Here is a 26,024-nt window from a genome sequence, read left to right as displayed (position 1 = left end):
GTTTTCAGGGAAATAAAGAAACTGCAACATCAGCTAGGAATGAGAATAATTGTGCCCTTTGCCGATAAATAGCACTAAAAATGCCAACAAGAATGAGTTTCCAATAAGGTTAGAAACTGTTCCCACTGAGGGTCTTTGGGAGACATAGTCGTGATTGAAGTTCATGAGACTTTGGAAGAGACATGGAGCAGAGTCACAAGGTTCAGTACATACAGTGCCTGGAGGACCTTCCATTTGTGAGCTCCAGGAGCAACCACGAAATCAGCTGTTGGCCTGTCCCCGTAGACATCCCGGACAGGGCAGGAGGGTACAGTGAGAGAGGAGAACAGACAAAAGTCCCCTCCATGTCAGATACATCGTAGGACTCCAACAGTGACACCATCCTGGAAGATGTAAAAAGCATCTTATTTTTAACTTGCTGCGTATGTATCTGTACAAATCCAGGAACACCCACAGGAAGAGGCAGTGTGTGGTGGCTGAAAGGCAGGAATTCCTGAATCAGACTTCCAGACTTAATTCTGGCTCCACCACTTGGGACCTTAAGCAAGCAACCCAACTTTTCTATTCCTCAGTTTCTTTATCTGTAAGATGGGCGTAATAATAACAGCAACACTTGCCTCCTAAGTGAATTGTGAGAATTATCTAAGATAATCCATGAAATAGCATTTAGCACAATGCCTGGTATATAGCAAGTGCTCAGTGAAAGTTGGCTGTTATTATTGGGACCATTAAATGGGAGAACGTATAGAAATGTTTTTTGCAAAATGTAACATCTTATCTTTAAACTCGTGAAATGCTTGCCTAACAAGCATATGAGTATCAAGTACACCACCATAAAACAGAATAGATTTGGAATGTATGTTCAAAGTAGGCAGTAGCTGCGCTCCCTGGCCTACATTATTTGTTGAACATCTTTTGCATTCATTATGCATGGCATACAATTTCATGCATTCTCTTATGTCATTTTTGTCCCTTATTATTTCATATGTATGAAGATTTAGTCATCAGGAACCGCTCAAAGTCAAGGTAAAGGTTATGACCTACACTTAATCTGCCTGTAACGATTGGCACAGGGCTGGGCACCCAAGAGTGGTCAATAATATCTTTCTTATTGATTTGTTAATTGGGTGCTACAGTTGTAAAAAAAAAAAATGCCCAGTAATTTTCAAAGTCCTCCTTAAAGAACTGAGTCAAAAAGTGAGTGTAGAATTCTAAAGTCCATTCACTATGCTCTGCCTTCATTTGAAACATAGACAATACTGTGTAAAAAGTTCATTAGAGTGGCTGTTGGTGTGGATTAGCCAGACCCAGCAATGATCACATCTTTCTAAGAAGTCTTCTTGCACTCCCCAAAATAGAAGGAGGATGGGCAAAGAGAATCCATTATGAACTTCCCCCGCAACACTCTTTATCACAAGGAAAATGCTGCTGCAGTGTGGGCGGGTACACTCCGGCTGATTCCTGTTCACTTATGCATTCATTCATTCATCCGTCATGATGGACCAGGCACCGTTCTAGCTGCTATGATTCATCTAGTGGGCAAGACAAGCAAAGCAGATTCCTATTTTCATGGAATTTCGGTATAGAGAGACAAACATGTAAAATATGTTAAATAAATAAAGCCACTTCAGACTGTAATAAGTGCTATGAAGAATACAGAGTAGTAATGGGATAGCTTAGGATAGGGCAGCTCTGCCGCCAGGGAGGTCAAAACAACTTCTCTGAGGAGGTGGTACCTTAGCTGAGACCTGCATGATAAGAAGGAGCCAACCCTGCAGGCAACTGGGAAGAGGAAGAAGAGCAAGGGCAAATGCCCTGAGGCAGGAAGCAGCCTGGCTTGTTCTAAGAATAACTGTAAGACCAACAGGATGGGGAGACTGATAAGGATAAAGCTGGAGAGATAAGTAGGGGGCACGTTTGATTCTCCTTGTAATTGTAACCCACTAAAGCCGCTTAAATGGGAGTGACTTATTTAAAAGATTACCCTGTCTTTCAGATACTGAGAGGGAGGTATGCGAGTGGACGAATCGGGGAACCAAGTCTGCAGGTGTTGCAAGGGTCAGGGAGATTAAGGGCTTGAAACTAGGATAGTGGACAGGGAGATGGAACCCAAACTAGAGACAGCGGCGGACAGAAGGAAAGGGCCAGGGGGCGCAGAGCTTTAAAATTGTGGGGCCTCTGCAGGTGTTCTGCAGATTCCAGAGGTAGTCTCCAAACCTAAGTGTCCGCTGAGTGAAATTTATTGAGGGAGGGCTACGTCTTTTTCCTTTAAAAGATACTTTATTTGTAGGCAAGTAGATAGAAAGGAAGCAGAATCAATCTTAGTAGTAAGAGCTCATTTGTTTTTATTGTGTGTACCATGCGAAGCACCGTGTGCATAATTCTCACAATTGTCCTGCAGGGGAGATGCTTTCCAGATCTCCACTCGACAGGTGAGGAAACTGAGGCTTAGGGAGGCTGAGTAACTGGCCAGGGTCCTATAGAGAGATAGGGCTGCGCCAGAACTGAAAGCCCGGTCAGCCGCAGCCGGCAATACTCTTCCCTGCTGGTGCTTTGGTTCCGCGAGCGGTCTCGCTCCAGAAAGCCTGTCAGGTGGCCACTGACAACTTAAGCCTTTATCCAAATGAGCCTCCTTTAAATACTTACCGAGTATTTGACCCTCTACAGGAATGAACGTTGTTAAATAATTCACATGTTAGGCATCTTTTACTTTAGGATCATGACACTAAAAGGAGATACGAGTTCATGTGTTATTTTTAACTCTTTAAGATTGTTCAATGAAAAATCTCGTATCAGACATAGTAACACACATAACATTGCCCCTCTTTCAGAACACTGGGTAGAAAATAAAATCTAAATAATGTTGAAATTAGACTAGAAACACAATATACTTTTTTTTTCAATAAAGAGGACAGGAAAATTTTGAAATAAGCTTTATTAAAACGTTACGGCATCTTAAAATGTAAGAATATGTGAAATCTTTTGAGAATTATCTCTTTCAAATGTAAACTTTTTTTGCAAAAATACAAAAAAGTATAAAATATATTGAGGATACAAATAAGATTCTGATATTGAGAGATGATTGAGAATGGGTTTCTGGGGGGCTTTTTTGAGAAAAGTCAAGTCCAATTGATGGATCTGAGTGTAATTAAAATGTCAGAACAGTAAATTGTGATGTGTGACTGGTAAAACACTTGAATCCTGAGCCAATGTGATTTATTGTTCCTTCTTTTTTCTCAAAACAAGTGCTACTAAACTGGCCAAGATGTGCAAATCTTTAATTACTAGTCGTGTGCCATAGATCTTTATAGGCTTGACTTTTAAGTTTTTAAAAAAAATGTTTTTAATCTCTGCTGCAAAGTAAGTACAGGGGGAGATTAGAAATTGATTCAGTAGTCATTTGAAAAGGAGAAAAAAAATGGGCCAGGGTAAGACATGCATTATTCTTGGGAAGATGAAAGGCTTCCATCCCTGATGTTAATCATCTGTTTTGCTGATCACTGAGAAAGGACAAAGCCAGTTGATTTTTTTTCTTTTTCTTTTCTTTTCTTTTTTCTTTTTTTTTTTTTTTTGGCAAGCAGCTTTCATTTTTTTTGTTACGCTTTTTATTTGTACAATTCAGTTATTTTCTCCTTTTTTTTTTTCGGTTCTTTTTCTTATTTCGCATCATCACTTCATGTGGGCAGTGAAAATTCAGAGGACCGACAGACAACTTACGTGGGATTCCTGGGCCGGCAACCACTGCAGCCTTCACACCTACCATCACCCTCATACGATCCACCCTGACCATTGCAGAGTGCCAGCCCTGACGGGCCTGAAAGCGCCTCCTCCAAACAGCCCTCGTAATGTTCCAGGCTTTCCCCTCCTGCTCTTTCATTGAAATGATATGCTTCCTCTTCCTCATCTAATTCATACCATATTTGGCTTCATGAGTGTTATGTGCTTTCTTTTTTTTTCTTTTTTTTTTTTTCTTTAGTAGCCACTTATCATTTCTGGCGCTTTTTTTGTTTTTTTTTTTTTTCCCCCTGTCAGAAAGCATTTGTCATTAGGGAAGGATGTCACTGTTCAGAATGCTTTGTATGTAGTCAGGAGATAACAGTTCCAAAGATTATGGAGACTACGATGTTCTCAGCGCCTCCTTGTGTATTTGGCACCACTTGTGAAATTCATGTCAGAATTTATCTATGAAAATGAGACTATGTACCTGATGCACAGAGTTGCTGTTTATGGGGAGACTCGTTTTAATGCTTGTGTGTGTGTCTAAAGCAACGTTCCTAGAGCGTCTCTGTGTTCCATTATGCTCCCGAGGATTATGGTGCTCCTCAAGGAGTTGTAGACTCTTGGAACTCGGAGATTCTGAATGGCTGTCCCCATGGCCTCTGAAACCTGCTCTCTGTCTGGTTGGGGTATTTCCTAGCCATTGCTGTGCGTCCTGTGTGTCTTTCTGGATCGTTGCTGGTTGGCAAGGGTAGCAGGCTCACACCTCCCCCCCACCCCCCACCCCCCCGAGAACGCTCTGTGCCAAGTGTCTACTCTCTTACAGCAGCCTTGGTGTCCTCCTTGTCTCCTACCTCCATGAGTGCATACAGCCTGAGTTCCCTGAACATGGGGACTTTACCTCGAAGCCTCTACTCTACTAGCCCCCGTGGAACCATGATGAGGAGGAGACTGAAAAAGAAAGACTTCAAAAGCTCACGTAAGTGAAATGGTAACCATTGTCTCTGGCCTGGAGAAAGTGTGTGAGCCGCTTGGCGTCGGTGGCAAGCGTGTCTTACGGTGCCTAAATGATCAGGTGGATGCTAAGGAGTGCATGGCTCTCCTTGCCAAAGATCAAGGAAATGATATCTATTGTCTCTAGGATAGTGATTGAGCAGAATACAATTTCAGACTGAATTAGCTCAACCTGCCTTCGCCTACAACTTTGTCTCTGAAATTTTTTTTTCCTTGCTCTTTTGACCTGAAAAAATAACCAAAGAGGTGATTTTTTTTTTTTTCCTTCGAGACTCCTTCCTTCCATTTTGGGTAGCTTTGGACATGAAACATTTGTTCTTAATTTCCTATTCACGCGAAAGCCAATTTTTTTAAAACTATGTCCCCCTTCTGATAACTATGAGAATCCCATGCATTTGTTTAATATGATTATAAATTTACTCACTTATCTTTCCAACCAGATCTGATCATAGTCCAGAGAGGTGTATTTCTTTTCCTGTCTGTTCCCTTTGGGCGCTGTAATTACGATTCCTGCAGAGAACCTCAAAGAAGATGGGCTCTCTCCCTGTGCTTACCATAGAAATGAAATAAGGAACACCCTTACGTTAACTAAATAAAATGAAACCCAGATACTTCAAGGCTGGAAGTGAAGAGAGAATGTTCTTATGAGAAGGGATGTTTGGACCTATTGACTCTTCAGCTTGTTTGCCAGAGATGGATCTTCACAAGTGGACCATCAGTGTGGGAGGCCAGCCTTCATCTTTGTTTTATAGAAAGCTGACAGTTTCCTTACAAAGAAAACCATTGCAAAAGATAGGGTCACCATTGTGGTATATTCATGATTTAGACTTGCATATCCCTTCAAGTATAAGGGGTTTCGTCAACTTTAGTATATGTACATGACAGCAAATTTGAAATTTCGAAAATAGAAGGAAGATTGAGTTTGGTTAAAATGAGAATAAACAGCTTCTAGAGTCTCACATGTTTCTTAGCTAACACTAAAGTAAACTATTCACTCTTGGAAGAAACTAGTTGAAGGCAGTAGAGTGAACTGGTGATGAGCATAGAAGCCTGTGTTCTCATCCCAGCATCATTCCTGTAGGACCTTCAGCAAGTCACCTGAGTTCTTTAGGCCTTGGCTTCCTTAGCTACAAATGGGGATTAATTATAGTGCTTGCTTCATTGGGTAATTGTGAAGATTATATGAGAGAATATATATATATTCTTGCCACCAAGAGGGGCATATGGGACAAGAAATATACTCCAGGCTATGATGAGTATATGTATTATATATAATTAAATATATATTATGCGTATTATAATAAAATTATATGCTAACTACATATACATATATATGTACATACATATTATACACATATATTATGTATGCATTATTATATATATAATGTTCACCATTACCCAATGAAATAAGTACTATTTTTTATTTTTATATATATATATACATATATATATATATGTATATATATATATATGCTAGAACACCTGGTAAATGGTAAACACTATTTAGCTGTTAGCCATTTACATAGTTTAAGTGTTAGTTATTATTCCTTGGATCTAAATTGTCATGTACGAAAATCTATTGACTGTGTTCTCAAATTTAGGCATTTTTCACAGTGGTTACTTTGGCTTAATACATAGGTTTTGAGTCTTCCCTATAAACCTTCAGGGTTTGTGGTGGATTTCTGTATAGGAAATTTTTTATATATAACGCCTCCATGTGCAATGTCCCTCACTGACAGCAACAGGCTCACAGCCCTCCACAGGGAAGAGCAATTAAAACAAACTCATTAATGTTTGTACTTCTGCTTCATTGGCTAAATGTTTGTGTTAGGTAAGACTCGCTACGTTGATTAAAGATATTAGTGACTACAGATGAGTGATGATATGTTTGGCTAACTCAGGGTGATATTTACATCGCTTGAATTTTGTGGTAGGAAACAAAGCTGAGGCCAGGCTGTCACTGACACCCATAACCAACTCATAAATTCTGTTTTGAATCAGAAAGTGATGCTCCGTCATAGTAGAAACAGAAACAGAAACCTGGCTCAAGAAATCTCAAGCTATTTGTGTTTGCTAACGTAGACATTAGCCACTAAAAGCAACACTGACCACATGCCTACCAGAATGTTTCTAAATGTATCTCAGGAGATCAGACACTTTATATTGTAATCAAACAATGAGGTCCAAAACTTTCATTCTTACTCCAAAGAGTCCTATAAAAATAGTGATAGTATTCCGAAGTCAGAAAAAAAGGAATGACGGTTTTTGGGGTTTTGGGGGGTTTGTTTGTTTGTTTGTTTTCATTTCTCTTCTCCCTCCTTCCTCTTCCTCTTGCGCTCTCCTTGCTTCTTGGTATGGTCACATCAAATGTAAAGGTTTTCCCAAATAACAGATAATAAAAATTTTATTACACTCTCACTATACCATGGTTTACTTCCACCACTTTATTTATATCTTTATTCTATGCCACCATTTGCTGCCCCCTTTCTAATACTTACGTTTCTATGGCAACCAGGCCATTTGTATGGATGGTGAATCGTGCCAGAGTCACAACAAATATAATAAAAACCCTCTACACTGTATTGGTGATGAGGTGAGGCCAGAGCTTGCAAAACAGAAAAAAAATTCCCACATATGTTTCTGGTGGAGAAGGACATGCCAGGAAAGAATTAAATCTTCTTCCACAAAAATTAAAACATTCTGTATCATTGATCAAAGGGGAAAATACAGGCAGTCTGTAGCAACACGTGACAAGAATTAAACTAGGAAAGCGCCATGTTTGCTTCACAGGAAGAATGATGAGTATCCCCAGCATTGGGCTGGGAGGAGTGTCACAAAGCCCTGGGAGGGCTGCAGGGCCATGTCACAGAGGGAACCCTCTGGTCACCTCTTTTGGAATCTTACTGGCCTTTGCGCCACAGCCTGGGCTGTCCCTGTCTCTGCCTCAGAGGTCAAGGCTTTTTCCAGAACCCTATCGTCCCCCCGTCCCCCCGTGATGGCAGCATGACTGAGCAGTGGACCTGGTTCGTTCCCCCTGAGTCCCGCTTCTGCACACAGAGCCAGTGTAGACTCTGTCTGTTTGCAGTCCGCCTGACCTGCAGACAAGTGTGGAAGCTAGATCACATTCCCAGAATAGTCTTTGCCTCTTGTGCCATCACCACTTACTAGCAGGGTGGCCAACACTGAAAAGAGCTGAAAGGAAGAGAATGAAGAAGCCGAACAACTTCTGTCCCTGCCACAGACCCCTGAGAAAAGGACGGAAGGCAAAGGCAGCTATTGGTAAGCCTTTAGAAGTGAGCATGCAGGGAGCCCTCCAGGAGGCGGCTTATGAGCTGCCCCCCCACCCCCGCCCAAGCCTACCCTCATTTGGAGAAGGGAGCTGCTGGACACCTGAACTGGATCACGTGACACACAGTGTGCTGGATCCACAGCAGGCTGATGCCGATGGGGAACACTTCGTTTTTTTTTTTTTAAGATTTTATTTATTTATTCATGAGAGACAGAGAGAGGGAGAGAGAGAGGCAGAGGGAGAAGCAGGCTCCCAAGGAGCAGGGAGCCCGATGTAGGACTCGATCCCAGGACTCCGGGATCATGACCTGAGCCGAAGGCAGACGCGTAACCATCTGAGCCACTCAGGCACCCCCGATGGGGAACACTTTAGTGAGCTAGAGGTCGTGAGGTATGGAATCAAATAGTGATAAACACACTACACTAATAAATCTTTGCGGTCCATTGCTCTGGATACTTTTTAAATGCTTTCCCTATCTGACAGTAAACCTCACAGACTTCTAAGCAAAGAAAACATTTGGCAGATTTTTAAACTTTAGAAGCTAACAAGTTATCGTTGGTTTTCCTCCCTTACTTACACTAGGAAAGACAAGAATTGACAAACGCACAGGGTCATTTCCTGCATACCTGAAGGGTTGTGAACAGAACCCTCCAAGCGTGAACAGGAACAGGACAGAGCAGATGCCAAGCCTGAACACAACCCTGGCACACACCAGTTAGCAATATTCACGTGCAGTATGTCAGCTGCTTAGCCATTCCCTTCTTCACCTGAGTAGAAATGGGCACACTTCAGGCCAGAGCTGGTACCTTGCAGGAGTATCTGCTACTGGAGAGAGAATCCATCATACAATTATTTAAACTACAGGGTTATAATTCATAATAAATCACCTTTATTTTCTTTTGCTGGTTGGCCACCTTAATGAAGAAGGATAATCAAGCTCATCTTTTTTTTCCTCCAAGTACTATTGGTTGTTTTTTCTCCTGGCTCATCATCTTTAAATCTACAATTTATCTTTTTCAAATCTGGTAATAAGCAAGACTTTAATATGTGTGAGTAATCACACATATTTGAAATTGTACAATTTCAAATGAAATTTTACTGTTTCAAAGAACAGATTTCATTATATCAAAGGACTTTCAGAGTTAATTATAAAACTTAGATTATTTATTATAATCCTATATTAGGTAAATTATAAATTTATATAATTATAGAACCAACATTTAACATATTTTTAATCCTAAATTAAATGTCCTAATAAATTCTATTGCCTCGACTTGCCTCCAGATAAAGCTTACAAATTTAATGATGCCCACAGTGAGCACTTATTTCTATTTCCAAAACCTTCCAGGGGCGCCTGGGTGGCTCAGTCGTTAAGCATCTGCCTTTGGCTCAAGTCATGGTCCCAGAGTCCTGGGATCGAGCCCCGCATTGGGCTCCCTGGTCGGTGGGAAGCCTGCTTCTCCCTCTCCCACTCCCCCTGCTGGTGTTCCCTCTCTTACTGTGTCTCTCTCTGTCAAATAAATAAATAAAATCTTTTTTAAAAATAATAATAAAAATTAAAATTAAAAATTAATTAAAAAAAAAACCTTCCAGAGATTTCAGTTTCTCAACCATCTTCTCCAACTGTTCTGAAAATGTAGCAAGTCTCTCCTTTTGAGAAGATCTTTACTATATCCAGCCTAATCCTTCCTATTATGATTGACCCATTTCTTCCTAATTCTCTATTAGCGGAAATGCCAATGAGCTGGCTTAAAGGTTCAAGGCTTTTAACTCCAATTAAGTAATCCAAAAATCTATACCAAACTGAGATCTCAAATGGAAAAAAAATACATATTAATGTGAACCTATAGAAAAATTCACAGAAAATAAAGTATTTCTATTGAAGTCCAAAAATCATCACCTAGAAGATAGACTGAAAGTAATCTGCCAATAGATGACGTTCTACTATTATGTTCCTGCCTGCAATGAGAACAGACTGGAAAGAAACACAACTCTCCAGATCGTTACTAACTACCTCTAGTGGTTGTGTGCCACTGGTAAGAAAATGTATGATCTGAAGAACAATCAGAGTAGAGTTGATATCAACAAAGGCACACTAGAAAGTGTGATCTGAATTAATATGGGATATTGCTTCTCGGCCTTTTGGCTAAAAGCAAGTATGAATTAATATGGGATAGTCCCTGTGTCACATCTTGGACTTGTAGGCCACCACCTGTAAAAAACTCAGGGTTGGAAGCTGACTTTACCCCCTACAACAGGCTACTTTAATCTCATCAATATGAATTCTCTTGTGAGAACAATGATGGTGCTTTTGAAGAAGAAGGTGATTTTCCTTCCTCCTCCTAGACATTTGTCCACCTCAGCATCCTCTGCCATGTCAGCTACAATGTTGGCATGAGCCACATAGTAGAGATATTGGGGTCCGAGGAACAACTTCTAGTTCCTTAAGTCAGTAGAACCTACATGATATGTTGATTCCAAAAAAGGAAAATGTGGATAATATCACAAGACCCAATTTGTTCTTCGTTTATTTAGTGTTCTTTGAATGCTCCAGACATTGGGATTTCAAAGAGGAAAAGATCTGGGTCCCAGTCTTTAGACAACTCAGGGTCAAGTGGAGAGAAAGGCAGGCAGATAAAAACCTGATAAATGCTGAAATAAGACCATGCGTTAGAAATGTGGAAATGTAAAAAAGTGAGTACCTGACTCTGCCTGGATAAGGCAGGGAAAGGGACATTGAAAACCCAGGGGAAGGGCTAAAGGGACAGAGGGCTGAAAGCAGGGCTGCCGCACATGGCACATGGAGGAAGCATCAAGGAGCACGAGACTGGATAGGCAGAACATGAACTTAGGAAGGGTCCTGTGAGCTCTGCCAGCATTGAAGACGTTGTTCTACAGGAAACAGGGAGGCATTGAAAGATTCTAAATTGGGGGATTACCTTCGCATATGAGAAAAAGCCACTCTGACATCAATTTGGAGGATGTTAGCCTAAGACAAGAGGCAAGGACACAGAGTCTAAGTCTATACAGTGATCTACATTAGCAATCATGAGGCCCTACTCCAGAAGCAGATAAATTGGGGGCCTCCTCATGAAGAGAAAGTTAATCTGGCAAAAATATGCAGAAAGTGTTGGGCACAGAAGGACCAGAAACATGCATGTTCAAATATTTAAAATAAAAATAATAAAAGCCTGAATTGAAACATTAATGGTAAGAAGGGAAAAGAGGATTTGTAGAAGTTAGTTATATTTCAGCGGTTATCTTGAAAGGACTTGGCAATTGATTGAATTTGAGACAATGGGGATGTTGGAAGTCAAAAGCTACCTTGAGATTTCAAGCCTGGTGGACTAGAAGCATGATGGTCCTATTCATAGAAACAGTAGCGGGAATGAGAAAGAGAAGATGATTAACTCAATTTTTAAAATGTTGAGTTTGAGGAGTCAATGGGACATTCTTGGGGATGGGATATCCAAGTCAAGAAATTCATCACTGGAGCTTGAGAGAAACTGGAGAGTTAGATTTGAGAAGATACACACAGAGGTCCTATTAGAGACGTGTGAGAAGTGAAAGAGGGAGAGGAGAGGAGAGAAGGCTCAGAAGAGAACCGTGGGCAGCTCTGTGTTTGCAGGGCAGAAGGGGCAAAGGACCTGGAAGGGGCTGACAAAAGTCAGAAACTAAGAACAAAGCTTCATTGAAACCAAGAGAGTAATTTCAGAAAGAAAAGGATGGTCCCCAAAGCCAGTTGCTGCACGGTAGAGCGGATGAGGCCACTGATTTTGGCAATCAGGAAGTCATGGTGAGAGTAGATTCAGTAAAGGGTGAAGGGAGAGGCCAAGTTTTAAGCAGTTTTGGAATCAGTACAAACCTATAGGGAGAGGTCAGAAAGCTAGGAGAGTGAGCAGGAAAGTTGGAAAAAACAAGAGAAAAGTGTTTATGGCACAAAAATCACAGGGCGTGGAAACAGATCGTATCAGAAAGGAGGAGCTGGCCTTGAAAGGGAAGGAAAGATACATCCTCCTGAAGCAGGAAGAAAAAGGAAGTGAGAGCAGATAATGATACAGAGAAATCGAGGTTGAAAAGAATGTTTTTAAGGAACTCTTGTCAATGAAAGAAATGAAGTAAGGAGTAAGGTTTGATCCTTATAATGGTAGAAATGTTTGAGACTGATCCTGTGGAGAAATCAAATATTACATAACAGAAGATTCCAGGGCTCCATAGAGAATTGTGTGAATTTGTAGTGACTTTCTCTAGCACCCTTCAGCAAACTAGTAAGAGCAGTGGAGGCGAGCAGGCATTATCAAAGAGTATAGCGTATTAGACTATAGAAAATGTCATGAGGTTTAAGCCTCTCCGACACCAGCAGATGCCTCATTGAAGTGGTCACCAGGGGTCCAAGTGGAGTGTGGAGGGGAATGATGCTAGTAAAAGGCAATGGGTAAAGATGATAGCTTTTAAATTGGGTTCCCCAGATTCACACATGAGGGATGGGGAAGCCTCCTCTAGGGTCTCCTGTTCCTACCTCAGTTCCTACCTCCCGTTCCTACTCTCAGTTCCTACCTCAGTAGCTCTGTTGTTATCTGGAATACAAAGGCATCCCTTACACACTTTCATGTGAAGTGGGGGGTTGGGGGGTGGAATCTATTGCTAACAAAACCATTGAAAACCACTAGATTGGAAGACAAGTGAAAGGGAGTGGGGCTAGAAGTCATCAAGAAGGGAAAGTTGGGGCCTAAGGACCGGGAAAGATGGCTAATAGGTTCTGTGATCAACAAGGAGAGTTCAGATCTGAAGATCCTGGAGCTCTTTCCGGTTTGAAGGATGCTGGGGTCCAGCACAGGGCTCTGCTGATAGCTGAAGTTGGGCAGGATTGCCAATAATCAGCACTGAGAGAGCTAAAGAACCATAAACCCAATGCATTGTTTATTGCCATCATGTCAAAGATACTGAGGACATGGAAAAGCTACAGATTAGAAGAGGCAAATTAAGAGTCAAGCCCTGATGTCAGTGAGGAAATGGGGGGAAACAGGAAAAGTAGAAAAGTATGGGTCTGAAGATGAGACAAGGCAGAAATAAGTACATAATATAGAACTTTAAAATAGAAGTGGTTTATGGTAAAATACACCGGATGTGTGGAGCAAGGAGGGTTATAAACTCTTCTCTCTCCTTGCCGCATGCAGGGAAAGTGAAAAGAAAATGGCTTCTGGTTGCAGCGGGTTTTGAGGTATATGGTGTCAGCAAGTTTCAATTACAGAGGCCAAAAGACCTCTTTTGGAGGAAGTGACGGTCCAGCATCGGACCGTGCAGAGAGCTTGTTCACAGAGAGTAAAGGAGGCAGGGGTCCCAGTGGGCAATGCTGAGAGAAAGGCATCTAGGAGTGGAGTGGCCTTTCCATGACCCAGGTTGGGGATAGGAACAAGACAGAGATGGTACCTGGAGGCTTAGATGAGTTATCAGAAGAATGAATGAAATAAGAGATGACAAAGTAGGCTGGAGATCCAGTGAGAAAGAACGAAGGCTGAAGAGCCCAAATTTGGGGAAAGGAGAAATATAAAGTTTCAACAATTCCATCATGCCAATCCAATGCTAAAATAATGTTGATGACAAGCACGTCCTCACCACTCCAGGAGCCAGACTTTTTCTTCAAAGCTGAAGGTCAGATTGTTTATAAAAACCTTAAAGCTTAGGCACAAATGGATAGAGGGGAAAACAGACCAGTTAGCCTGACCCTTTTTTCATAGGAAAGAAATTAATGCCTTCCCCCAAGGTCACACAGCTGGTTGCCTACTGGTGGAACCAGGACCAAAACCCAGGTACACAGTCCCAAGGCTGTCGTCTTCCTAAAGCTCCCACAATTGTCCCTGGTACCGGGACTGAGCATGGGGAGGAGGCCACACTGGCATTGTGACTAAAATGTGATGGATATCAGGAGATTCCTTTATCTAGTTCAGCTCTGACTAAATTTTTGTCTAGAAGACCAAAGTATCACCTCCACCATTGCCATTGAGCTTTTTTTTTTTTTTTTTTTTTTTTCCAGAGACGTGATCTGTGTCAGAAATGCTGATATTCCGGGGTGCCTGGGTGACTCAGTTGGTTAAGCGTCCAACTCTTGATTTCAGCTCAGGCCACGATCTCAGGGTTATGAGATCAAGCTCCACATTGGGCTCGCACTGGGCGTGGAGCCTGCTTGAGATTCTCTCTCCCCCTCTCTCCCTTTCTCTCTCTCTCTCTCTCTGTCTCTCTAATAATAAAAAGAAAGAAATGCTGGTATTCCTGGTGCTTGCTTCAACCTAAAGTCATTTTTTTGTGTGTTTGTTCCTCTAGTGTCTTTAGCCTCAAGCACAGTGGGCTTGGCTGGGCAGGTCGTTCACACAGAAACCACAGAAGTTGTGCTGACAGCAGATCCTGTCACAGGATTTGGGATCCAACTGCAGGGCAGTGTGTTTGCCACGGAGACGCTCACTTCTCCACCTCTGATTTCCTATATTGAAGCTGACAGCCCAGCAGAGAGGTAAGACACTCTTTCACAGCATCTGTTTCTGTGCATTTCTTGTGCCGACTATCTTTGAATAGCTAATAAATTATGGAACAGTGCTCAATGCAGGAAATGCAGGATGTAATGAACTCTCTGTTCAAACAATAAAATGTTATGTTCTTGATAAGTTTTGAAAAGAATAACGAGCACAGATGCCTTATCTAGCAGATTTTTGTCCATCAGGGACTGGCAGCCATATTAATTAAAAGGGAAAATATCTCTGAAGTTCAAACTTTATTATAATAATTTCTCTGCTGTGGGGGGACTGTACATTCACCATTACTATATATTGGTCCAGATCCGATTATAAGAATACCACAGTGCTAAATTATTAATCACTTCTCTGGGATATATCAAGGTTCCCTTGCTCACATCTGTAGCCATCAAATGCAAGAGTGCAAGACCTTGCAGTTGACCTAATATGCCCACAGCAGTGAACAAACAAGACCAAATGGGTATGCTATTTCACAAGGATCAAACAAAATAGATTTGGCAACGTCAACTTGATAATCATTTGCTCTGTCTACAACCTCTAATATGTGGTTCTAAATATAGATGTGGGGTGCTACAGATCGGAGACAGAGTGATGGCCATTAATGGGATTCCAACTGAAGACAGCACCTTTGAGGAAGCCAACCAGCTCCTCCGAGACTCTTCAATCACAAGCAAGGTCACACTGGAAATCGAGTTTGATGTTGCAGGTATGATCATATAATCGCAAGTCAGCTGCAGAGATGGTAGTGGAATGCATGTGAATGAAAGGGATTATGTGGCAGAAGTGGAACTATATTTTTACATACTGAACACATTTTTGTTTAGGAGATTTGGGATGTCATTTTGTATTGAGCCGTTGTTTTTGAACTATTCATTAAAGTGTCACCATTAAGAACAGTTGAAAATAAATGTGACAAAATGAATAAGTAATAGCTACTATAAAGGTGATAAAAAAAATCATGTAGCCTTTATTCTTCCTGATTTGCCCCTATATGCTAGAGAAACCATATTCTTCTGTCACACAGACAAGAAAAGCCTCTATTTGACCCTTCCCATTGAAAGAACATATGAAAGTTTGGCAGGGAACAAAGAAAATTCATTAGACGGATTTATACAAACCCAGCAGGTAAATGTTCGTTCTCTAGTGTTAAAAAGAAATTGCACCAGACACTCGTTAAAAATAAGGAAGACTTTTTTCAAGACTATTTAAAGAGAGATCAAGTCTTGGAAGAGGGAAGGGAGATTGAACTCAAGTCCAAAAACAGTAAGGGCAGCCGGGAATTTATGGCCACCAAGCAAGGTAAGGGTGAAGGAATCATGGAATGGAAACTGACTAACGGGAACTTGATTCAATATCAAGGGTGTGGGGATGGGGAATTTGATTGTCTATTCAAAGGTGGAGGGATTCTCAATAAACTGATTTAGCAGGATTCCCACTTAAACTGGGCTCAGCAGACCAAGGAGTAGGCCAAAGACAGGCCTAGTTGAGAAGAGGAGCCTGACTTAGGTTTGGGAAGGGAATCCTCGTCAGTAGCTAACAGGTGTGTGGGTTATAGAGGTTGGTGCTAACTTCCATTTAATAAAATTGTCTCCACACAGTGAAATACTACCTCACAGAGCCAATAATCTTTACCAATCATTAAAGATGTGCCTTTGGACATAGAGATTGCATTATCCCAACAAATACTTGCTGAGTGTTTACTATGGGTCCCTTGGAGATGCAACAGTAGACATGGAAGGAAAAAAAATTCCTTTCTTCGTGAAGCTTGTGATATTACAGAAAGTTGATTTTTAAATTAAATGTAGGCAGTAATAAGCGCTCTGAGGAAAATAAAGCAGGATGGGGAATTAGAGGATGTCTGTGGGGAGCTATTTTCATGGGATGACTCTTGGAAGAAGTGACATTTGAGCAGAGATTTGAAGGTTGGGAAGGAGCCAGATCTGTGGGAATCTGGGAGCAGAGTACTCCAGGTAGAAGGAGCAGCCAGTATAAAAGAAATGAGCCAGAATAATAAGCTGGGTGGGTTTAAGAAATAGCAGAAAGGCTCTTACCGGGGCACCTGGGTGGTTCAGCTGGTTAAGCGTCCAATTCCAGATTTCAGCTCGGGTCATGATCTCATAGTCATGGGATCAAGCCCCACATCAGGCTCCACACTCAGTGCGGAGTCTGCTTCAGATTCTCTCTCCCTCTCCTTTTGCACCTCCCCCCACTCACATGGGCACACACACACTCTCTCTCTCTCTCAAATAAATAAATAAATAAATCTTTAAAAGGGGGGGCACTCTTTATGTAGCATAAGGAAGTTGGGGATGAGGATTAGATTTGCAACTGGAGACGGGGTGAGAGAAGTTGGAAGGGGCCAATTACTGCAGTGCCTTGATGTAAAGAATTTACCTTCCAAGGGTAATGATGTCATGGAGCATTGTATGGACAGTAGTGAGCTATCCTGATGGATGTGTTAGAGATCCTTCTGAAATGAGCAGGGACAATAGCAGAAGCAGAAAACCTAGTTAGGAAGTTGCAGTGGTTGGATAGGTAAACAATGATGGTGGCTTGAACAGGTGGTAGAGCTAGAGATAGTGACAAAGAGTGAAATTTAGGACGTGGCTTGAAGCAGGGCTGACAGACCTTGCTTATGGAATGAATATGGAAGATGAAAGAAAGGGAAGATCATGGATGACTCCTGAGGTGGAAGGGTCAGTAACTGAGTAAATAGAGATGACTTTAAGGAGAGGAAGACTTGAAGAATGGAAATCTGAGGATAACAACAAATTCAGTTTTAGACCTGAATTGACAAATCTACTGCCAATTCTGGGGGGGGGGGGGCGGGAGGGGGAAGGACAAGCAGATCCATTCCTGAATTCAAAAGACAATTATCAAGCACCAGTCACTAAATGCTAGGCACTGTGCTACCTTCAGATCTACCTTTAAAGGGAAAATAGAAAGGATTAATATCCTCAAAATCTCAGAACCAATTAGACAAGAGCAAGAACCCGTTGGAAGACAAGAACAGACTTACTGAATGTGTGTTGCCACTGGAACGTAAAAGGAAGTGCCCAGGGGATTGCCAGCAATACCTCCTGGAGCCTGGGATGGGGGGGTCTGGGCCGGAGAGCAGCCCTGAAAAGGGACCACCATGTCAGTGATTGGTAAAGTCATTGGAATACAAGCGAGCACTAAGGAACAAGTGGCAGGAAGGAGGGGACTCTGCCTGAGGAGAGACTAAACTAAAATTGAAAGGGGAAGGATGCTAGCAAAGGAGATACTAAAGATGCAGTCTGAGTAGTGGAAGGAGAACCAAAAAAGGTGGCATTTTGGAAGCCAAAGCAAGAATTTCAAGGTCATGGTCAATAGCGTAAAGGTGCTTGAGAATTCAAGTAATATAAGGCAGGAAAGGTCCACTGCATTTGGCAATTAGGAAAAAACTCATTGCAGAGTAGTTTCAGGGAATTTGGGGGGCAGAAGTCAGACTGTTATAAGCTGAGGGGCGAGGAAAGGGTGGAGAACTACGGACAAGCTATGGTCGCTTTCTGCCAAGGACCTGGGTTTTGGAACAGGGTATGGCTAGGCAAATGCAGTGAATGGATAAGCAAAATGGAAGCCATCGTGGACTTCTCTTTTTAGAACTGCTCCAGCATTATTATGTACTGGGCACTCTTTTATATTGCTTTATCCTCTAACCAGTGGTTCTCAATCAAAATCAGTTTTGCCCTGGGGAACACGTGGCAATGTTAGGAAGTGTCGCTATGGATGAAAAAGGATGGGATAAGATAGAAAGGGCTTCAGATTCCAGAGGGGAGTTATTTTGTTTGTTGTTTTGTTTTGTTGGTATTGGAGAGATCTGAGCATGTTTGCAGCCTGAAGTGAATGAGGGAGAAAAAAGATAATTGATGTAGGTATGGGTCCTAAAAGGGATAAGAGGGAAAGTTATCTAGAACATAGGTAGGTCTAAGACAGAAGGTTGGCTGCTGCTTCTTGTGAGTTTAAAGAGAAGGATGTGAGAATATAAATACATTTTTATCAGTGTTTAGGGTTTCGTGTAAGAACTGTCAAGCGAAGGTAAAAGGTTCAGCATCTTGGGGAGTTGAAAAGAATGATGGTTTAGAATAGCTAAGGGGGAAATGAGTGAGAAAGCTAACCAGACTCCCATAAAGGGATTTTCAAGCTGGATAGTGGACCAGGCAGAGTCCAGAAGCTCTAAGTGGATAGCCCTGTCAACCTGCATTGGTCAAGTAGTTTTTTTTGTCAGGTGACCTCAGCTACTGAGGAATAACAGCAGAGGTGGTAGGTGATTAGACTGAGCCAGAAATGGGGATTTCCGGAGAAGGTTCAACAGGAAGAAAACTAAAGTCACAGCAGTTCAAATTGTTGCAGGAAGAGCAAAGGAATAAATATGGTGATAATCACGATAATATTTATCAAATGCTTGCTCTATGGCATGTCACTCTTCTAAGCACTGTGTGTGTATTAGCTCACATATAACAGCAATGGAGGTTACTATGATTTACATCCCCAGAAAACTGGGCCTTCTGCCAGATTCGTAGTTAATGGTAGGGCTGGGATTTTCACCCAGGCAGTCTGGCTCCAAAGGCCACACTCTAACCACTAAACATACTGCCTTGAAGGAATCCAGGTTGCAGAGGGGGAAGTCAATAATGGATGCACTTGATAGACTGAGAGGAAAGAGAAGACTGAAGGATCTAGGAGTATCTGGAAAGAGAAATGGGTATAGCAAGAGAAAGTTGAGGAGGGAGCCAATGGCCCGAGATTGAGGTCAAAGTGGCATATTAGAGCTTAGCATTTCAGAGGTCAAGTAAGGCTCAGGTAGTGAGCTGCTGAAGTGATATAGAGTGGAGGTGAATATTATTCAACCAGAGGTCTGGGAATTGTAAATGCAGTGTGATGGAAAGACCATGCACACAGTGGACTCTCTCAGGAGGGCAGGACTTGGAATGAGGAAGGGAGCATGAACTTGCTGCTCTTGACACGCCAAACAAAATCCTATCAAAGAATCACCACACTTTCCCCCCGCCAGGGTCGCTCTTCCCTACCATGTTCAAGTGGTCTGCTCACTTCATTCAGGTCTTTGCTCAAATATCACTTGTTCAGAGAATCATTCCCTTACCATCTATCACTCTGTCCCCTTGCCCAGATATATGGTTCTTCTTAGCCTTTCTCAGCTCCGATGTTATGTTGTGGATTTATTTATTGTCTTGTCTTCTCCAGTGGAAAAAATCTATGTTGTCAGAGACTTGGTGCCTTTTGTTCATGAATGTATCCCAGCACCCAGAAGAGGAGTTGGAATGCAGGAGACTCTCAGCCAAGGCTTGGTGAATGAATGAATGAAGTGCAGTTGTCTCTCCTGAGGGAACTAGGAACTTTAGTATGCATCAAGAACTGATCCTGTACCCACTGTTTCTCTAGGGTTCCTGGTCTCTCAGTGCTGCGTGTTTCTGCATATCTGCTCTATTTGTCTTTGCACGAGTTTTTTCTGACTTTTGATTGTACTTGATTGCGCCATCTTTGCTAAAGTGCCCAGCCAGTACCAGCCAGTTCAAGTTTCTAAATCTTAGGTTTGGTAGCTGCAGCCAAGCAGGAATCTGGTAGAAGGACTCTGTAAGGATCAGTCAGATGGTGGCGAGGGTATGGTTTTCAAAGAAGGCTGTCCAGAAGCCCCAGAATGTGCTCACTACAAGCACACAACATTAGCCGTGAAGTGACTCTTACAGTCCAATACCTTCATTTATTTATAAATGGGGGAACTGAAGTTTGGGTGGGGAAACTCAAGGTCATACAGTAAAGTGAATAGTAGATCCCAGGTCTGTTGACTTGCACCTGCCTTTTTCATGTCATGTTACACTGCCTCTTCAAAGAAGTGTCAGAGTTTCCAGCATGAAAGAGCAGGATTTCTGAACCTCTGCCCTACTGTCATTGTTTGTTGAGGGGAGGTGACTATCCTGTGTACTGTATGATGTTGAGCAGCATTTCCTTGAAACACTCCCATAGTGAATGGCCAGCACAATTTGACCTCTTCCATAAGCAGTATCTAAGTATTTACTCGTGCAATAAATGCATTTTTATTTTATGTGTCTCCTCAATATTTGTTCATTGTTTAATCCATACTTAATATATATGTATACTTTAATATTTGTTGATTAAATACTTTAATATCCTTGGTTTAGGCTCCTAAGAAATAGAAACTATGTCTATTAAACTCACTTTATTCAGTACCAAGCTTGCTTGAATAAGAGACAGGAAAAAAGGGAACTGAGGTCTTCTCCCCTGCTCTGGTTGTTCCATAATTCAATCCATTTCATATGGATAGAAATGATGTAGAACAGGGCCAGAAAAAAATATGCTCACATCCTATCATTCTCTCTTCCCTTGTTCATGGCTGATATCACTAATTGATTTCAGTATCCTCCTGCTGAGCCCAGACACAACATCAGAATCTCCAATAAAACACTCTAGCTAGTCATTACTAATTGACTGGCATCTGTTGGAAACTGCTGGAATCAGAAAAGCTCTTTTTTAGCCATTTGGGAACTTGGAACATTGGTAGGAAATCTCTGGACATGAGCTATTTCAACACTGCCCTGTCCTTCTGGATTCACTCCTAATAGTGTGGACGTGGGCCACCTATATCTAAAATTCTTCCTCAAAAATATGTTATACCCAGATATTAATTCCCAGATATTAAACATATATTAAAAATTCCCATATATTAAACATTATACCCAGATATTAAACATTGGTCTCAGAGACAAGCCACCTCTATTTTATAAACATTTTAGGTGATATAGAGAGTGTTTAAGAAGCTTGACTGTGAGTACACTCTTGCCTAAATCTATCTCTTTAAATGGGTACTACTGTACAAACCACATCATAGTAACATTTATGGAATTCTTTTTAAAGCTGAAATGATTCATAGCCTCATCACTCTAAAAAACAAAAGTTTAATTTTTTTATATTTCTTTACCAATGTCCTTTACCATAAATGTAATTTTAAAAATTTTTTTTTAAGATTTTATTTATTTATTTGAGAGAGAGAGAAGGAGAGATAGAGAGCACGAGAGGGAAGAGGGTCATAGGGAGAAGCAGACTCCCAGCTGAGCAGGGAGCCCGATGTGGGACTCGATCCCGGGACTCCAGGACCATGACCTGAGCTAAAGGCAGTGGCCCAACCAACTGAGCCACCCAGGCACCCCATAAATGTAATTTTATAAAGATATATTCAGGGGCGCCTGGGTGGCTCAGTCGTTAAGCATCTGCCTTCAGTTCAGGTCATGATCCCAGGGTCCTGGGATCGAGCCCCGCATGCATCGGGCTCCCTGCTTGGTGGGAAGCCTGCTTCTCCCTCTCCCACTCCCCCCTGCTTGTGTTCCCTCTCTCGCTGTGTCTCTCTCTGTCAAATAAATAAATAAATAAAATCTTAAAAAAAAAACTATATTCATAATATATACACAATTTACATTTTTCCTTTTTCAATACTATCTTTTAAATACCAGTCTAAAAAAACTGTAAATACTTGAAGATTCTGCTTTAACTCGGAAGTTATTTTGTTGGAAAAGATACAGCTTTGTTCTGGAAAGAAGTCCCAGTGAAAATCCTATCAAATGATGTTTGTCATCATTACTAGAGCCCCCAGTGCTCTCCTCTGAGTGGGGGGGAGTTAAGCATTTACCACCCCCTCCTTAGAATCTCTTAATTTTTCGAATCTCACAAGGATGTCCATAATGAATTATGATGTGGTGATTATTTTACTGTGCCAACAATGAATGCTTCAGGCAGAAAAAACAGGCCAATTGGAAAGAAGGAAGCCTTTGTTTACCCAAATGTGTTTTTAATTATAGTATTAACAAAGATAAAACAAAATGAGGGAAGCACAAAATAATCACATGGGAGTCTGACAAAATAAACATTCTATTTACTTATTCTAAACCTGTTGTTTCTCCAAATATCTTTTTGTCCTCTTTACTAATATTTCTATAAGAAACACCAAATTAGATATGCCTTTGCTTTAACCACCAAACAACTGTGTAGGCAAAAAAAAAATTACCAAATATAAAATAAATCATGTTGGCATTTAAAGATTAAATTGAAGCCACAGCTGATCAAAGAGATTCATTTGTTGATATTTGTTCATCATTATGAATATTTCAAATCTTATGTAGTCAAACATGATTCATTACTGTTTTCCAGGAAGTGATAATATCTCCTCCAATGTCATTAACCATGTTAATCTTGGTCAAGGTTCCCTCATTAAAAATTTATAAAAGCAAAATGTTGCTATGGTAACTAACTCTAGATCAATGATTCCTGGCCCTTGGGGTTTCAAGATCTTATTTGTATAGCATCGTGGACAAGCTGTTACATACCTACATGAATACGCATATACACACATACGAGCATGCCACATTCTCCCCTCCCCTTTCACAGAGAATTTTGGTAAAAAACGCATAACACTAAAACAAACGTACATGAAATGAGTTCCATAACGAGTGAAGCTGTTTGTGCCTCTAAAGCTTCTTATGCATTTACTTATGAACCACTTGTGTGCTTGTAATCAAATTCCTACCACACCCATGAACACTTCTGTGGAGGCTTTCGGCTTAGCTCCCATCCCGTTTCCTCTGCTAGACCAATGTGTTCATCAGAGATCATTTTTCAGTTGCAAGCAATAGACATGCACCGAGCTAATTCAGACAGAGAAGGGGCATTTACTGGAAGCACATAGGAGTTTCAAAGCCCGAGAAGACACGATATGCAGGCAGCCCCAGGAAGGCCTAGAACCAGACATGAGGGCTGTCAAGGCCAAGCGCAGGCACTCTCCAAGAACTCATGCACACTCCTCTTGTACTCCTGTTTGTTTCTCCCTTCTCTCTGCAGACTGGCTGTTGGTGCCCAGGAGCAAAATGGGGCCACTTCAAATGCCCTCTCTACCCCCAGTCTGCTTGCTAATTCCACATTCGTAAACTGTCACATTAGGGGTGGGAAGAAGGTGACAATTCGCCTTCCATTATTAGAAGGGGGAACACGGAGGACTTAGGGAGGAAACGGAGGGAAGGCCCAGATTTGAGGAATATCTTGGAAGTAAATATTTATGATACCTGCAGCCTCCAAAGCGAGGAAGTAAAGCACACCTACATGTTGTTACTTACCTCATTCCTTTTTCTGCCCCAATGTAGGAAAACTAGCCAGTCTTTTTGAAATCTTTTTATCTATCTCAAGTCCTATTGGGAAATGGGAAGAGTATAAATTCCTTTTTTTTTAAAGATTTTATTTATTTATTTTTGAGAGAGAGAGAGGCGCGCACAAGGGTGGGGGGAGGGGCAGAGGGAGATGCAGGCTCCCTGCTGAGCAAAGAGCCCAATGTGGGACTTGATCCCAAGACCCTGGGATCGTGACCTGAGCCAAAGGCAGACGCTTAACCGACTGAGCCACCCAAGCGCCCTAGGGTATAAATTCTTAATGAATAAACAAACAAATCTATATGGGTCCTTTCCAGTATATCAGAGTGTTAGCTGAGGACAACAGCGAAGCCAAAGGCATCCACTCACACAGTCTGTGATACTCATGGAAGGTTTAAGAAGAGTGGGAGAGTGCTGAGCGAAATAAGTCAGTCAGAGAGAGACAAATACATATGATCTCACTCATATGTGGAATTTAAGAAACAAAACAAATGAACAAAGGAGGAAAAACGAGAGAGAGAGAGAGAGATAAACCAAGAAACGGACTCTTCACTATAGAGAACAAACTGATGGTTACCAGAGTGGGGCGGGGGATGGGGGTTGGGGGAAATAGGGGTGGGGATTAAGGGGGGCACTTGTGATGAGCACCGCGTGTTGTATGGAAGTGCTGAATCATTAAACTGTACACCTGAAACTAATATCATGCTGTATGTTAACTAACTGGAACTTAAATAAAAACTTAAAAAAATAAAAGAAAGAAAGACAAGTGGGAGGGGCTAGGAAAAGCAGCAACCTCCCTAGCTTTCTTGGGAAGTGTGCAAAGCACTGGAAGGAAAGAAAAGGCCCAAAAGAGAAGACTGGCCTTTACTTGGCACTACAGCTGGGACTGCGAGGGGCAGCTTGGGGACGCTTTTTTACAGGCGGCCTTCTAGAAGCCCAGAGGGCCCAGAGAAATCAAATTTTTATTTTCTTTCCCAGTTTAACAGTCTCTGGCAAATTTCCTGAGTTGGAAGATGAGATTCTGGTCTTGTAAAAGGTTTACTGCCTATATTTCTCCTGGGAAAGTATAAAGGGCCTGGAAGAGCAAGTGAAGGCAGAAGAAAGGAGTACTCTAGCTCTGTTTCCATGAGGCAGTCCCAACCTTCCCCTGTGCTTTGCAGAGATGGGAAATGTGTTAAATATGTGATTAACAAATTGAACCAGGGGCCACATAGTTGTAGTTAATTCCTTGTGTGTGGGTCAGGGAGCTACTAGCATTGAGCAAAATCAAGCAGTAAAAATAGTTTAGCTCCGCCATCCCACAAAACTCCCCTTATGCTAATGTTTCCGTTCATGCGCCTCTTCCACCCCTTTCCAAAACCTTCAAGAAAGGATTACAGTTGGAGTGCCTGGGTGGCTCAGTCATTAAGCGTCTGCCTTCGGTTCAGGTCATGATCCCAGGGTCCTGGGATCGAGCCCCGCATCGGGCTCCCTGCTCCAAGAGGGGAAGCCTGCTTCTCCCTCTCCCACTCCCCCTGCTTGTGTTCCCTCTCTTGCTGTGTTTCTCTCTGTCAAGTAAATAAAAATTAAAAAAAGAAAGAAAGAAAGAAAGGATTACAGTCATTAGCAGCTTAGTGTGAAGAGATGTTATCTCTTCAGAGGGTATTTTCTTTTTAAACTTATCTCTAATTGAAGGTTTCCCAGACTGTTAAAGGAATTTTAAGAAGAGTATATTTAAGAATTTGTAGCAGTTCTTTCTTTTCTCAAATACTAGTCAAGCCCTGGTAAAATCAACTTAGTTCTCTCCACAGTTGAGATTCAACCAGTGCACGCTGGTTCTCTTTCTGTTACAACAATGTTAGTTACCTCTGTACTGGTTGGCCACTGTCTGAGCCCACCTTCACCCTGTTCCAGTGCCCCCTGCCCTCCTGCTCCTCCCTGGGACCTCCTGGAGCTCCCCAGGATCCAGAAAGTTAAAGGGCAATCCTTGGTGCAGTTGAGGCCTCCCAGGGTCCCGTGTTCCAACCCCACAGGCAGCATCCGGTCTGACTGGTCGTGGCCAATACCATTCTGGTTGAGAAATATTCTGAGGATCGCTCTTGTTTCTACCTCTTGAAGTATACTTTTCCCTCTTTATATTACAAATTAAGGCACCTCCCTGCCCCCCAAATCAACAACCATCACATCTAACTGAAATTTCTCCCAAAACCTATTCTCCAGCTACCTTCAAACAACAGTTGAAGAAAAAGTATTGCTGAATAGGTAACTCTGGGGAAACGTGGTGGAAGAGAAACAAAGAAAATAACC

At 41.8% G+C, this 26,024-nt stretch overlaps 1 protein-coding gene across 7 annotated transcripts in view; it reads left to right on the top strand.

Moving 5' to 3' along the window:
• The window catches only part of GRIP1 (glutamate receptor interacting protein 1), a 393,897-nt gene that overhangs the window by 303,690 nt on the left and 64,183 nt on the right, over positions 1 to 26,024 (top strand). For 5 of the 7 annotated variants that reach the window (XM_088025632.1, XM_088025631.1, XM_088025630.1 and 2 more), the window contains exons 10-13: positions 3,687 to 3,842; positions 4,544 to 4,696; positions 14,342 to 14,528; positions 15,108 to 15,253. In XM_088025632.1, the coding sequence (XP_087881758.1) occupies positions 3,687 to 3,842; positions 4,544 to 4,696; positions 14,342 to 14,528; positions 15,108 to 15,253 (642 nt within the window). The remainder of the gene's footprint in view (positions 1 to 3,686; positions 3,843 to 4,543; positions 4,697 to 14,341; positions 14,529 to 15,107; positions 15,254 to 26,024) is intronic. The other 2 variants (XM_088025633.1, XM_028111005.1) reach the window with 1 other exon arrangement.

Source organism: Eumetopias jubatus, unplaced genomic scaffold (assembly GCF_037043125.1).
Source record: "Eumetopias jubatus isolate StellerSeaLion01/CBP00866 unplaced genomic scaffold, mEumJub1_p1.0 scaffold_8, whole genome shotgun sequence".
Taxonomy (NCBI): Eukaryota; Metazoa; Chordata; class Mammalia; order Carnivora; family Otariidae; genus Eumetopias; species Eumetopias jubatus.
This window is presented reverse-complemented; position numbering and strand designations above follow the sequence as displayed.